The sequence below is a fragment of the Syzygium oleosum genome, unplaced genomic scaffold (genome assembly GCF_021117445.2).
Source record: "Syzygium oleosum isolate NSW1041296 unplaced genomic scaffold, Sole_v2.1 Sole_v2.12, whole genome shotgun sequence".
Taxonomy (NCBI): Eukaryota; Viridiplantae; Streptophyta; class Magnoliopsida; order Myrtales; family Myrtaceae; genus Syzygium; species Syzygium oleosum.
In genome coordinates this window covers 10,307,951-10,324,521 of record NW_026607496.1, presented here as the reverse complement: position 1 = coordinate 10,324,521, position 16,571 = coordinate 10,307,951, and the positions used below count along the sequence as shown (strand labels likewise).

General features: G+C 41.0%; 1 protein-coding gene across 1 annotated transcript; it reads right to left on the bottom strand.

Annotated features, from left to right (window-relative positions):
* Window positions 1-4,506: 4,506 nt before the first annotated feature.
* LOC130139442 (protein PXR1-like) lies at window positions 4,507-4,869 on the bottom strand. The gene has a single exon (XM_056316394.1). It carries the CDS (start codon window positions 4,867-4,869, stop codon window positions 4,507-4,509), a length of 363 nt encoding a protein of 120 aa, XP_056172369.1.
* Between the last annotated feature and the right edge of the window lie 11,702 nt (window positions 4,870-16,571).

The window sequence follows — 16,571 nt, the reverse complement described above, 5'->3', positions numbered from 1 at the left end:
ATGGATTTGTTTGGACTAACAAGGAGCATGAGCTAGGAGGAAGAAGATACTACTTGGTGATAGTGGATGACTACTCATGATTCACTTGGGTGATGTTCCTGTCCCACAAACACGAAGCATTTCGCTCATTTGAAAAAGTTTGCTTGAAAATTCCAGAACGAGAAAGGATACAACATCACATCAATCAAGACAAACCATGGAGGAGAGTTCGAAAATCAAAGTTCTGCTGAACATTGCAATGAAAATGGAATTAAACACAATTTCTCCACAACCTACACTCAACAAAATCGTGTTGCCGAAGATGAAATCGATCATTACAAGAGACGGCCATAATCATGATAATTGAAAGCAGTATTCCCATGTACTTCTGGGCAGAAGCTGTTGCTACTGCTTTCTACACATTGAACATAGTACTTTTAAGATCACTGATGGAAAATACACCTTACGAAATCTTCAAATGAAGAAAGCCCAACTTATCTTATTTCCATGTGTTTGGATGCAAATGTTTTATTCTCAAGAATTTAAACAACATTGGGAAATTTGATTCGAGGGCAAGTGAATGTATTTTTCTTGGATACTCAATTATCAATAAAGCTTATCGTGTGTTCCATAAAGATTCATAGGTAGTAGAAGAATCCATAAATGTGAAGTTCAAGGATGATAAAAAAGGAATACAAGCAAATGATTGCAAGGAAGTTATGCCCATATTTACACCATTAGCTACCAAACAGCAACAACAACAACCAAATGCTAATGTTTCTGAAAAGAAACCAATTCCTAAAGATTGGAGATACAAGATAGGGCATCCAAAATATCAAATCATTAAAAACATAGAGATGAACTATATATATAGGCGTAGCAAGGAATAGGCTCAAGAACAAAAAAAGAGTAAATTGGGATAATTCTTTGGTAGTCTGCGAGTCTGAACGAGGAGGGCAAAAATAACAGAAAAGGGGAGAAAAGATATCAAAGGGAAGCAAATTAGTCTGATCTGATTTCTAGACCCAGCAAAACTGACGCATTGTAGCCAGATCATGACTCACAAATTGACTTCCCTACTTCCTAACAATGCCACAAAAGTTCACCAATGACAGTGGCGCTTCTCTGTGGGTCTACGCCAAAAGTTAAACTTAGATGCTCTCACACTGAAACTCCTTTCTATAAACCGGGGTGTACAATGGAAAACAATACCATCAATCGATAAATGGTATTCGATAAAGTCAGAGGGTCATAAAGGTTTTCATGAAACGCGTCCGAGAGAACGAAAATTGGGTTTTCATGGGACAGTGTCCACATACACCGCAAGGTGTCCACTAGACACCCACACAACCTCAGGAAAGCTAGAAATAAATCACGTAATACAACTACTATTATCCCCAGAAGAAGCACCAAGAACACCTCTCTTGCTCAATTTCCAACGGATCTCGCCGAGGCAACCCAAGATCAAGCAGAACAAGTCACGGAGAGCTAAGGCGACCAGCGAAGAACCAGCGGTTGAGCGAATAAGAGCAGTACGATTAGGGGAAGAAACGGAGAGAGGTGTACCTGACTACGGCGGTGAGCGGCGCGGAGAGAGCCTGCGGTGGTCGATGGAAAGAAATAGAAAGAAGAGAATTTGAGAGGGGGAGGTTGAGCAAAGAAGACAGGCTCCGTTCGTTTGGCGGAAAATATTCTCCTTTTGGAAAATATTTTCCCGGAAGTCATTTTCCTGGAAAATGTTTTCCCGGAATATAATTTTCCGGTGTTCGGCGACCAATATGAAAAAGTTTCGGAAAATATTTTTCACCGGCGACCTGCGGCAGGCGGCGGTGGCGTCCGGCGACCGGCGGTGGCGGCAGCGGCGGCCGGCGACCGACGGCCAACGTCCGGCGTCCGGCGGCCGCGGTCGCCGGTCAACGTTCGGCGTCCGGCGGCGGTCGGCGACCGGCGGCGGTGGCCGCGGCGACCGGCGGCGGCCGGCGACCTTAGTGAAGAAGAAGAAGAAGAATTAACTCCGGAAAATGATTTCCGCTTTTGAAGAAGCGGAAGTCATTTTCCGTAGACTTAGGCTATTTTGTGAGGGGGGGAAGGAAAATATTTTCCCACGGAAAACGTTTTCCTCCCTCCGAACACCGGAAAACCCGGAAAATATTTTCCGGGAGAATATTTTCCGCCAAACGAACGGAGCCTTAGAAGAGAACAGAAAGAACCTCGCGGTGGTTTGACCCCTTTTTCTTTCTTTCTTTTTTTATTTTTTTTAAAATTTACATTTTGACCCCTAATTTTTTGAAAATTTATAAAATTGACCCCATGTGTGTCGGAATCGTGTGTCGGGATTCCGGACTTGCGTGTCGGAGGCGTGTCCGGCGTGTCGACCTATTTGATCGCATGTCGGACGCTTATCGGTGTCGGACACCGACACGTTGGCCATATCAACATGTCGGTGCTACATAGGGTAGGATAATGTAGCTTGTATTATGTATGGTGCTTTGCTAGTTGACTGAATGATATTGTATCAACTCTTAACCGTGAATGACCCATCCGTATTTCCTATCTAGATAAGTTGGTCCTTGCTCGAATTGGAGTAAAGAGGGATAGTTAAAAAATTTTGCACTATGCGATCTTCAAAGAGCCCTTCCAACTTTTGTACATTCCAGACCTTTGCTTCATGGTCAATAAGCTCCGTCACCATTTTGGGATCTTCCCTATTCACTAGGCCACCAATAACACTAGCTAAAAGCCACCTGTCCTCTCGAATATCGATACTATTCCCATCACCAACCACCCATTTTATATTCTAGCTAACTGCATCTCTTCCCAATATCAAGCTTTACCACCCCAAGACGGACAAGAACCTTTGCTAGCATTCCATAAATTAACTTTACGAAAGTAAATTTCTTTTAGGATCCGACTCCAAAATGTGGAAGGGGATTGTGCTAGTCTCTAGGACTACTTACCCAACATAGCCCTATTGAAATCAATGAGGTCTTTGAAGCCAAGTCCACCATTATCCTTCCTTGTTTTCAAGACTTCTGATCTCTTTCAATGAACTCCTGATTTAGAGGCATTTTGTTTCCACCAAAAGGAAGCAACTTTCCCTTCGATCGCTATCCAAATAGAAACAGGAATTTTAAATATAAACATGGCATATTGGGGAAGCGTCTGTACCACCATTTTGATCAATACCTCTTTGCTAGTTTTCATCAACACCTTTTCTTTTCATCCCTCTTACTTCATACTGACTCTCGTTAGGATCTAAGCAAACATTTGTTTCTTTGATTGATCCAGTTCAAAGGAATTCCTAAATATTTCCCCGTCTTTTCGATGATTGGAACTCTCAATTCATTCGCCATGTTACGTTTTAGATTCTGAGGACAACTATTGCTGAAGTAAATTGCTTGACCTAAAGCAAAACAATATTGATTCAACAAATTTGACATATTCTGACACTCTCTGATAGTACCATCCAAGAAGAAAATCACATCATCCTCAAATAACAGATGAGAAAGTATTGGGCAATGTCTATTCAATTTTATCCCCTTCAAACTAGCATCTACAATTGCTTGGCTCAATAAATAGGAAAGCAAGTTCACCATGATTATGAATAGGTATGGTGATAATGGATCTCCTTGCTTAATGCCTTAGGTTGGTTGGAAGTAAGGCAATGTTCCCCTAACCTTCACACTAAAGGAACCCATCTTTCGCATAATCCCATCCTCAACATACATGCACATAGAAAATCCCATTCCACCCGGTCATACGCCTTCTGCATATCCAATTTAGAAGTGCTTGGAATTTTCTTTTCCTTTTACGTATTCTCAGTTGATGTAAAATGTGACATTCTGAATTTCGATCCACTTTTGGGATAAATGAAATGTGTATATTCTTCAATGCATTTGTAGTTAAATATCGCCCGAAACTGATCATTCTCGGGATACTAACCTTTAGGGAATGGCTACCTAGGGAAATGTACGTGGACCTAAGAACTCGACCATGAGTCGACCTTCGGTGACGATCGAGGTCGCCATGACTTGAGTAACCATAGGTCGATACGCGTAAACCCTAAAAAGCCGCTCGTTAGTCAGAGATACATTAAAGTCGCATTTGAGTGAAATTGACCGTTATTTGAATCCGAACTTGAATGTTGAATTTCTCGAAGTGTCACGACTAATTTATTTGGGCGATGTCACATAAGCGTGGCCAACCTTAAGGTTTATTGGATTTGTCGGAAATTTGACGTGAAAAACGGAAGTGAGCCGAGCAAAGCCGTTGGGCCTCGCGCCCGAGAAAGGCCGGTCATCAAGGCCCGATAAGAATAAGTTGACCCATAATTTGGCACCCGGGCCGGGGACAATTGGTAATTTAGGGGACAAAATTTGGAGAAAATTACAAAGGAAAAGAGAAAAATTTGTGGAAGATATTTCTTATGGGGATAATCATTTTCCCCCTATCTTCTCTCTCTCCTCTCTCTCTCTTCCTCCTCCTTTCTCGCTGACTCCCCCTTCGGGTAACACCACCAACTCCCCACTAGCCCTCATGATGGACTTTCTTCTCTTCTCTTCTTCTTCTTCTTTTCCTTCTGCTTCTTGCGCTGACTTCCACTTTTGCTTCTGGCTTCTGTTTCTGCTCCCTTGGCTGGTTTTTGCTGCTACTTCTTTCGCTGGTTTCTGCTGCTGCTTCTTCTACTTCTGCTTCTGGCTTCTGCTTCTGTTCCCTTCGCTGGTTTCTGTTGCTGCTTCCTCCGCTGGTTTCTGCTGCTGCTACTTCCACTTTTGCTTCTAGTTTCTGCTGCTGCTTCTTCCACTGGCTTCTGCTCCGCTGCTGCTGTTCTAGACCTTGTGCTGCCCTTCTTGCTTGGTCTTGCTTGCTTAGGCTTTGAGTAAGTGGCATTCTAAATCTTGTCTAAGCTAAGGGGTTACCAATGGGCTTATTAGGGGTTGATTAGTGGATGTGGTTAGTTGGTTTAAGGGCTAGACAAGTTGATTTGCTTGTTGGTTGTGTTCCCGGATTTTATTACTGCTGTGTCGCTGAGTTTCACTATTTTTTCTGAGACCAGTGTGGGCCGAATCTGGGGTTTTGTCCTTCATTAAAGTTGTTAAAAACATCTTGAAGTATAACATATTTAATTTGGGAATTTTTGGAAATCATTTGAGGCCGTTCGGAAGTCCATCTTTGGACCGAAATTTGTCTGCTGGAAATACTGTTCCTCCGACCTTCGGGTATGTTCGAATTTTTATAAATTTTTTCAAACCTATTTTCAAAATACTTCCTTCACAAAACTTGTTGGGGACATTTGTGGCTATGACATATAAAAATTTCAAAGCTTTCTAAGGAGATTTGGTTACTGCTTGAAATGCATTTTGAAAGCCGGATGGCCAGTCCGAATGAAATACTTTATGTCCGACTTTGGATGACAAAAAGAGGTGGTTATAGATAGAACTGGGTTTTGTATTCTTCATGAAAAATGTTCATCAGGATGTTGTCTAGGACATATCCGAAATTCATAATTTTTGGAGTTGAATTACTATTTATTTTTAAAGGAATTCCAGAAATGTGCACTGGCCTAGATTTGCCCCGATTCTGTGCATTCGGTTTACTCTTTCTCTTGTGGCTGAGTTGTGGTGCTTGGTAGCTGAGTTGAATGTTGGGATGTGTGGATTTATGCCATTGAGTTTATAGCTTGAATTGTGGATTGAAAGGTGTTGGAATGATTGGGTGATATGGTTGAACTACATTGCTGCCCTTATGAATGGATTGGTTGGGCTGAGTTTTTGATTTGGAATTGAGCATGTTTGTATGTGATTAGGGCATGTGGATGTTGTGTGAAGGGAATGAGATATGTATCGTGTATGATCGATAGGCCCTGAGGCGTGTTGACGCGGGGAAAGGCATGAAATTGAATGAGGATGTACGTTTGATCCTATAATCCTTGAGGCGTGTTTACGAGAGGAATTGGATTTGTCTTGAGGCGTGTTACGCGAGACAATGCTTGGATAAATCGGAGTGCCGTAGACTTGATGCGTGTTACGCGAGTCGTACGGTGAGGTGGGCCTGAGGCGTGTTACGCGGGTCGGTATTGATCGGGGTGGACACATGTGTGTGTCGGAAGTTGAAAGATGTGAGCATGTGTAGAGATTGAGATTGGAATAGGTTGGAATGTTATTATGGATGCATGTGTAGGAAATTGGTTGTATCTTGGAGTGCATGTGCATTGAGAAGTTGATTATGTTGTCGTGATTCGACTAACGTGCAGGGTTGAATACATATGCCGAGGTAAGGCTAAGTGGCTTTAAACGTTATTGCGTGTGATTGAGTATGTTTGGTGTTTTTTCTTGTCTGGAGGTACGCGTTAGCCTAGATGGGGTTTAGGGTGCTTGCTTATTGAGACTCGTCTCATGGTTATTATATAACCATTTCAGACCCCCGACCTCGACCGTGAATGGTCCGTCACAGCGTTTTGGGATCCCGAGAAAGAGCCGATGGAGCAAGACCCCGAAGAGGAGCCCATGGAGTTGGTGGACCCTTTTTGTATAGCTAGGCTAGCCTACCCGACCACCGGTCCCTTTTTGATGATGGTAGTTTTAACGCTAGTGGCCTTTTGTATGTAAGGTTGGATTTTGTAAGTACGTGCCGTTGAATGAAGTACGTTGTTGAATGTTCAAGTGTTTTCTCTATTACCCTTGGTCTTTAATCTTGTCTGGGTGTTTTTAATCGTTTCCGCTTGCGCTTTATGTTTTGATGTTCGTGTGAGTCGGCGACGAGTCCTGGGACATCGCATTTGAAATACGACCACGGAGGGATGTCGCGGGCTCGGTGGGGTCCGGGGTGTGACATAAAACCTCATGAACTATAAAGATATTATCCTGTATTTGCCTGCCACTCACAAAGGCACTTTGCTCCATGGTAAATTAGGTCAGGAAGCCAAGGTTTTAGGCAATTTGCCATAACCTTAGAAATAATCTTGTAGCTGAAGTTATAAAGACTTATAGACCTAAACTGAGAAATACACTCTAGGTTTGAAACTTTAGAAATGAGAGTAATATGAGTTCTATTGAGAGAAGGATCAAGAGTACCTGAGACAAAGAAGTTGGTGACCGTTTGAAACACATCCTATTGAATAAACTCCTAGTAATGGTGATAGAATTGTCCATTAAGTCCATCCGGCCCTGGTACCTTCACCGCTCCCATTTGGAAGACTACCTCACTTACTTCCTCTAATGTAACTGGAGCCATTAAAGAGCCATTCATCTTAATCCCCACTAAAGAAGACCTCGGGGATTGGCTGAAAATTTCTAGGGCCCACAGTGTCGTAAAGTGATTGATAGAATTCATTTATATGCCTCTTTATCTTCACCAGATCTCGGCACCAAGTTTGCTCATCAATTTTCAGTATAGAAATTCTATTTTTTTGTCTTCTCTGAATGGTAGTTGCATGGAAGAACTTTGTATTCTTGTCTCCCCACTTAAGCCAACTGATGCACGATCTCATGCCCCAATACAATTCTTCTTGCCTTCACAATTTTTCAATACGTTCAATGGTTTGTTGAGTGATTGCCTTACTTGAAACAATCTCTGTACTATTGGTAAGTTCAGTGAGTCTCCCTCGCAACATCTCAATTTGTTTAGAAGCATTAGAGAACTTCTTTCGACTCCATTTCGCCGAGGACTGTGAAGGCCTCTTTGATTTACTCATAATATCCTCTCGGGGGTTGCTCTGTATGTTCCATGCTTTCCTCACTACAATCAGGTTCCTCACTGTCTCACTACAATCAGGTTCCTCTAACTAGAAAGCTTCAAACTTAAATTCTTCCTTCCTTGTAGTCCAAGATGAGTACACCAAAAGCAATAATGGACTGTGGTTGGAGCCAATTGCTGGCAATGCATAGACTTTTGCAGTAAGAAATAACACTCTCCAATCTAGATTACATAGCACACTATCTAGCCATTTTTCAACCAAAGCGTCACCCTCTTTGACGTTGGTCGAAGTAAATGCACAACCCTTGCTTTCAATATTTATAAGTAAGCAATCGTACAAGAGGTCGCAAAAGGCAATTAACCTATAATGATCCACTATTCTTCTCCCTACCTTCTCCTAATTGTATAGAACTTCATTAAAGTCTCCAATACAAAGCCAAGGCAGATGATTGATAGAGGAAATGATGCGTAATTGCTGCCACGGGAGAAGCCTCTCCTGATAATTGGTAAGAGTATGCAAAAAAGTAATTCTCATCATTCTACCACTGTCCTGATCTTTGCAAGTTACATCAATGAATATCTTCGAGCTATTCTCTACTTCCATAGCCACCTCCTCGTTCCACATAATTACTAGTCCTCCAGCAATACCAACTGGGTTTATTAAAGCTGAATTCTGAAAATGAAGCCGTCTCCTGGTTCTTTCCACAATAGGTTTTTGATTTTTCGTTTCCATTAGAAAAATTAAACTGGGCTTTCCAATAACCACTAAGGCTCGAAGATGCTGGAATGTTAGAGGAGTACCCAAACATCGAGAATTCTAGCTCAAAATCTTCATATATACTCTGATGGCTTATTAAGGCTATCCACCAAAGCCCACTCATTCACACCATTCACAAGTTGAACGGGGGTTTACAATGACTGCTTCTCATCAAAGGACTAAGATAGCATGGCTTGCTGTCCATACGAATTAAAACGCTTTTGCTTCTTTGATGCTGGCTCCTTTTGGTTCTTTTTCCCTTTCTCAGAAGTCCCAGCTGAATTAGGGTCACTGGAGGACTCAATCAGCACAAGTTGAGTGTCCTGTGCATCCATATCATCAAGAGCCCTAATCTTGGAAGATTGGACTTCTTTTGGTTGGAAATCAACTAGAAGCAAAGCAGTCTCTTTCCTCTTCTCTCTCTGCTGTCTAGGTTTAGATTGGGGCTGATGGAATGGCGTTTAAGGCAACATTTCTTCCACCTCAGTGGTAGGCATCTCATTACCATAGAATAACTTCCAATACGAGGGCAGAAGGATACTAGAAGTGCAAAAAGTTGTGTACGGCGCTTACTTTAGTGCCAAAAGTTTTAGTCGGATCACTTAAGTGCCTAATTAAAGAAAAAACGATCACTTAATTGTCGACGGTGAAAAATTCCGGCCAAAAATAATACGTGGCTTTTATGGTATATTATTTAAAAAATCCAATCCACGTGGCATTTTGCACGTGGCATTTTTGGCACTTAAATGATCACTTTTTAACAATGACTGGCACTAAAGTGATATTTTTTTAACAACGATTGACACTGAAGTGGTCACTTTAAAGAAAAATTGGCACTCAAATAATCACTATTTATAACTTTTAGACGACGTTGTTTAAGTTTTATATGTTGACTAGGCAAGCCGACGAGCCACATAAGACTGAGAAATTAATAAAATATGGCCACGTCGAATTTTCGATTACCCAGATCGAATTTTCGATTACCCAGATCGGAGTTGGCACATAAGACTGAGAAATTAATAAAATATCTCCTTAATAAAGTGACTGTTTTTTTTTAAAGTGGCACTTAAGTGATTCGAAAAAACTTTTGGGAGCTGCGTATACAACTTTTGGCACTTCTAGTGTCCTTCTTCCCAATACGAGCTATACTCGCGCACCTCAGCCTTAGGCCATAGACCAAACTTGCCTGGAATGTTATCTTTAAACCCCGATTCCTCATATGACACTTTCTTGCAATAAGTGGTATAATGGCCGATTCTCCCGCATGAGTAACAATAGTGTGGGAGTCTTTCGTATTTAAAATCAACCCAGAGTTTTTTTCTAACTAAGGTTAATAATAGTCCCAGGCTTGAGGGGGTTAGATAGATCCAGGTGGATTCTTGCTTTCCCAAGTTGGTAATGGTTGTTACCTCTCGATTCCAATTTAATCTCCAGCACTTAGCCAATTTTCTCAGCCACAGCTCACACCACGTCCTCTGTAACCCTTCCCATTGATAAACCAAGAAAATGGACCATGAAGGCATAGTGAGTGAACTCATAACAATGTTCTGGAATGTCTGGTTGGCATTGCTTCAAGACTAGCAAGTCTCTTGAGAACGACCGCGGTCCAGAATCTAGAACCTTTCTCTTCTTTGCTGCTGAACTGAAAGTAAATGAGAAGAACCCAAGTTTTATCGGTGCACACATGACATAATTTGATTTCCCGGTTTTCCTCATGGTATTTAGAAACGCTTGAAAATTCACATTTAGCTTATAGTATAACTTCCCATATAGTGTTAAATCACATATTCATTTTTTCTCCATAGGGACCTCGCCCCTAATCGATACAATATCATATTCCGACCATATTTCCCCTAGCTCTTTGCATAATGCAGCAAGAAGAATTTTAAACTCATTCTCACCATCCATGTTTACTGTTACTGGAATGGGCAACAAGTTAATGGAAAGCACAGGAAGCAGCAGCAATCAAACGAACCATTAATGACAGAAAGAGAGCCAGACACAGAAAAGCTCAACAAGGCTACCAAGAACTAAGTGCCAGCAAACCTCAAGGAATCCAGATACATGGTAGCAAAATATAGCAAAGGAATCCGTGTGAAACCCCAAAAATCGAATGTACTAGTCGAACAGAGAAGGTCAGAATCCCAAATGCCGTGATACTATAAGAAGACCCACTGGTGCGAGATCCCCCCTTACCATAACACTACTAGCTGCGCCTTGGAAGAATAAACAGAATCTAGGTCAGCACGGTGCCAAAACCGAGACTATAGCATGCATTGGGCTAGGGTTCTTAAAATACAGAAGCCAATTGCAAAGCTAAGGGCATGGAGGAGGTCGAAGGTTAATGAGTGTATGTGTAGTGCGGCTATTGCAATGATTTGTGCTATTGATGTTAAACATGTGTGTTTCAATGGGTTAATGAGATTGCATGGAAACAAAATGCATGAATGGAACAGTGAATGATTTAGCGGACTGTTACGGTTTGGTGGGATTTTAGGTAAGTGGAATGGGTATGGGGATATGATTAGGGTTTAAGGAGAGGTAGGGTTTTGGGTATACTATCACCATGGGGATAGAGAGAAGCTCTCAATTGATTTGTCTCTCACAAATCGAGGATTTAAATCAATCGATGCAATTTTTGTAATTGTTGTTCTCAACTGACAAAATTGATTTCAATTAAACCAATTGACTTGAAAAGCACTCCATTGATTCAATTGAATGGTTTTAGAACATTTAATGTGCTCAAATTGACCTCCACGTATTGGCTCGAACTAAACCCCAAAAAGAAATTGGAGTTTAATTATCTAATTGAAGTTCAATCTATCAAATTAACTCCTAGATTGGAACCTGTGACAAACTCAAAGTTCAACCCTATTCGGGATATAATGAAGTGATTATTCATTGATGCGCTATTAGTTAAATCTCGCTCTGAATTGATCACTCACGAGAGACTAACCATTAGGGAAAGGCTATTAAGGAATTAAGTACGCACGACTTGAGAACTCGACCATGGATTGATAATTCGACCATAAGGATTGACGAGGGATAATTTTGAGCCATTATAGACGATCAAGGAACGGTTATAGAATGTTTGGCCAATATTATACAATTGGATCGCGGGTGATTCCGCTTGACCATTGTATGGATTGCGAATGACCCTAAACCAATCCCTATTAATCATGTACTTCGAAACTATCGATTGGCCCCTCGCAATTACATGACAACCGAGATCATCCATAGCTCGAGAAAGCTTAAATGTGGATTGATATCAAACCAACCATGAGTCAAATACGCGTAACTCCTAAAAGCTGCCCGTTAGTTTGAGATATACTAAAGTCGCAATCGATCGATTTTGATCACGAATTAGAGTCCGAAATTGAGTGTCGATCTTTCGAGGATTTCAAGATGAAGCTATTGGACGTCGCCTCGTTAATCCTCCGATTTATCGGTTTGCTCGAAACTCTCGGAAAAGGAGTTAACGGGCCGAGATTTGAAGCCCACGAGAAAGTGGGCCGAGCGAAGGCACATTGGGTCTCATGCCCAATGTGGGCTTCGACCACTTGGGCCCAAGCAAGTCCAAGTGGGCCCAATGAGGCCCACTAAGTCACTAAGTCCACTTAGCCCATTTTCAAGCCCAATAGCATTTTCAAGCCCAATCTTAATCCTTTTGAGCCCAAACTCAATTTATATGAGCCCGTACAAAATTCTAACCCATATACGTGTATAGTATTTTAGACTATACTTTGTGAAATTATCAAAATGCCCTTCTAGCATGTATGATCTTGGGACAAAAAGGATTAATGAGAGAAGACTTTGGGGGCAATTTTCATGATGAGCTTGGACTTGGACTTGGCTTGAAGATCAAGCTTGCAAGACGGAGAAATATCTCTCATTTCTCTCACTTATTCTCTCTCCTCTCTCTCTCCTCAACCGGCCACCCCCTCCTCTCTCTATTTTCTATCTTTTTCTCACCCCCTCTCTCTCCCTATTTCGGCCACAGCAAGAACAGCCCCCTTGGCTGCTGTTCTTGCTGCCGTGAAGCCACCACCGAGCCACCTGTCGAGCGCCATGACCACCCGGAGCCGTACGCTCCCCGTCCAAGCCCTTTCCACCGCCGGACCGCCTCACCGTTAGCCAAACCAGCTGCCCACAACTGCTGTCCAGCTGCTGTCCAGCTATTGTTCAGCTGAGACCCAGCCACCGTCGTCATTCCGTGTCATTTTCGGACCAAGCCACGCGTAGCCCTCGCCGCCGTCATCGCGTCCGTGTTGTCGGAATCGCTACCGGGTGAGTTTTCGCTCTAATCCCTTGATTAGTATGTTAAACTTGATTAGGATGAGTTTAGATTAAGTTAATTATGTTTAGTACTAATTAATTAAGGATTAGTTGATAAGCTATCGCGATAAGTGATAAGTGGACTCGATAAGTTATCGAGAAAATGCGATAGGCTATCGAGGTTTTATTGATGAGCTATCATCAATTATGCGATAAGCTATCGTGATTTTATTGATAACCTATCGCCAATTATGCGATAGGCTATCGAGGACTTGACGATAAGCTATCGGATTATTTTATTATTAATATTTTATTATTAAATAAATTAATTTTCGGAATTTAAATATTAATATTTTAAAAATTAATTTGTGTAGTTTTTAATAATAATTTGTGATTGTTTTAGGCTTGAATTGTGATGCCTATATTGGAGATTGCCGTATAAATTAGCTAGTATAGCTGAATGAATTGTATTGTTATTTTCAAGGATGAATTGCAGGCATATGAACAGTAAAACCCGAGGTGTTGGGTTATATGCCAAATTTTATGAGTGGAATAAGGCGAGGATATTTAAATATGGAAGCGTGCCAAGTTTGATGGTTTAATTATATGTACGTTATCACGTGTGATTATTTTAGTGCATTTTACGTGTGAAAGTTGCAATATTTTGACGTATTAGCACGGATCATGTTTGCATTGGCTAATTGAGAAAGATAATAATGGGACTTGAGTGATTGCTATGTGTGCATGATCACCTAAAGGTTCCTTTTGTGCCCAGTTATACCGGAAGACTGCTAATCTAGGTTTGGCCATGGCCTTGACAGGTGTCCCCAATTTGGTAATTGGATGCCATCGCAGGGAGAAGGGTGAGATGAAGTCGTTCGCGAATCGGATTCGGAACAAACCCCTTTTATGGGATGCCGTCATTGAGGTAGGGTGAGACGATGCCGTGCCCAACGAGGCGGGACGATGCCCGGTTATGCCGGAAGACCGCCAACGTGATGCGAATATTGTGGGTTGTGCCGTGCCCTGAGTGGCCGTAGTAATCAAAATAGGCATGATAGAATGTGGTAGCATTGCGCTTGATTATGTGATGAAATTGTGAGGCACGGTATGGGACGGGCCAAAGCGGTTTCACCTTATAATCGGGACTCGTGTGGATACATTGTGCATGGGAAAGCTGTTGTGTATTGCGATTGCATTATATGCTTGTTGCATTATGATTGTATATGGAAGTTCATAACGTGCAGGGCGTGTGTGCCAAGAAAAGGTAAGAATGCTTGCGATTGTTTAATGGCACGTTTGCTTATGCTGGGCTGGGTAGCCTGGCCGTGTGTATAGTTAAGGCAAAGCAAGGATAGCTTTGCTATTGATTTGCCATCGATAATATGCTGCCTATTTAGGTGCATTTGAGATGAGTTGACTTCCTAATTGAGACTTAGGTCGTTAACTTGATGAGATTTATATCTCACTCGTTATTGTTAACCATCTTTCAGGTGCTCAAGTATGAGTACGTGTTGCGTTCTATGGGAGCCGACTATTTTGAGGGGGAACACCTTTTGAGGTTGTCCACATGGATAGGGGAGCTAGGTTAACCCCCTACCTTTTGTGGTTGTGATCGGGAAGGTTTGCATAGCAGACTTGTATTATATTAATTCCCGATGTACTGTTGTTAATGTATGTATATATATTTGTTGTATGTTTTCCTGTCTATCCCTGTTGTTGTTAATTGGGTGATTGTTGTTGCTTCTGCATGCTTTTAATCGTAAGCCAAAATGATTGGGTTAGCGATGCGTCCTGGGACGTTGCCATTACACGACCATAGGTGGGATGTTAGCGCGCTCGAGGTTCGGGGCGTGACAGAACCAACTGAGTTGAATTGCATCAATTTGACCAAACCAATTTGAATTTGCAAGTCTTTGGTTAGCTAAATTGATCAAGTTGACTTGAATTCATGTGAATTTATCAAAATTGATATTGAATTTGAGATGCATATAAGAAAATGGACTCATTAATGGTTTAATTGTACAAATCATGAAGAACCAATCGGAACCCCTAATTAGGGCTCAAATTGGGGGTCTTTAACCTTGATATGGAATTGTGAAATTGGTTTGAAAATTGGATGTGAAACGACCTCTAGATCAAATGTTGTGAAGAAAACTATCCTAAAAATTGACTAGAAACAAAATAATTTTATATTTGGCCGATTTTGAACCAAGATCCACGAATTGGGGAAAAGTCGGTTCTAAACCGATTTTTGCGAAATTGATGATGTCAAAGTCAAATTGAAGTAAAAATAAATTGATGTAGGGGTTTTGGATTTTTTCAATTGTTTTGGACAAAGTGTTGATCAAAAGTCAACAGTTTAGTAATTAGTTACTAAAATGTCGATTAATGGGTCAAATTTATTTTTTTTGAAAATTAACAATGTAAAAGTGAAATTGACACTATTTTGGGGCTTTTTGTGCAAAAAACCAAATTTTGACCTAGGGTTGACTTTTTTTTTATCAAAGTTTGACGAAAAAGTCAAATCAAAAGTCAACGTTTTGACCTTTTGATATTAAGATGAAAACAAAAATGAAACGAAGGGCTAATACAAGAAAAAGTGCTAGATGATTCTTTTTGGTTGAGAATCGGGTTCTGTCACGATCAGAAACCCTAATTTCAAGCTTTTTACCTTTACGATATGTCGGCTAAAAATCATATGTCAACAAGCAGACCTTAATATTTCTATCGCCTGAGGAAAGCACTCTATGGACTCAAACAAGCACTAAGAGCTTGGTATGAAAGACTGAGTACAATTCTAGTGGAACATGATTTCGAAAAAGGTAAAGTGGATACTACTCTTTTTATTAAAAAGGAAGGTAAGGATCTACTTATCATTCAAATATATGTTGATGATATCATTTTTGGATCCACTAATGAGATTTTGTGCAAGAATTTTGCAAATATTATAAAAAGTGAGCTTAACTGGGAAACTCAACTTCTTTCTCGGTCTACAAATTAAGCAAACAAATAGATGGCACCCTTATTCATCAAGAAAAGTAGGCCAAAGAATTAGTAAAGAAATTCGGTCTAGAAGGATGCAAGAAGGTGGAAACACCGATGTCATCTACCTTCAAGCTTAACAAAGATGACAAAGCTAGCTGACATCTTCACAAAGCCGTTGGACAAGCAAGCTTTCAACTTTATCAGAGGAGAATTGGGAATATGCAACCCATTTGAATAACACCATCCAGGTAATCTTCACTATGAATGGTAATATATCAAAATCTTGATCAAAGATTGGTAAATCAACGGACATCAAGTACGCATCAAACATTGATTTTATTACCGTTATAGTGTTAATTTCTCCCTCTCTTCTAATTGTTCTAACATAAAGATCATCTTGAATACTGATTTGTTACCATTACTGCTGTTGTATTTATCTCTCCGATTTTCTTGGAAATTTTATGTGAATTATTTAAAATAAAAAAGAAAGTTACCATTATTGAGTAACGGCTAGCTTTCTGTACGTGGCCAAACTGCTCCTATTTATAAGGAGGTAGTGCTCATGTTGTCTTCATGAAAACCGCTAGTAGTAACCGCTCCTGATTCTTTACATATTCTAAATCGTCCTCATCTTCTTCCCTCCTTATTCTTTGAAATGGCTCCCAAGTCCTGAAAAACCATTGGCACAAAAAAATCCTTTTGCACAGCCATAATGTTGGCCACAGCCCCCAAAGAGGGATCTTCACACATTAACCTCACTAATCAACCTGAAGGATCTATTGAAGTAACACAAAGCCAAAGTGTGCCTGTGTCTCAACAAATTGGTGAGCATGGTGAAGCAGCAACTGCAAGCACCCCCTTGCCATTGTCAACCAAA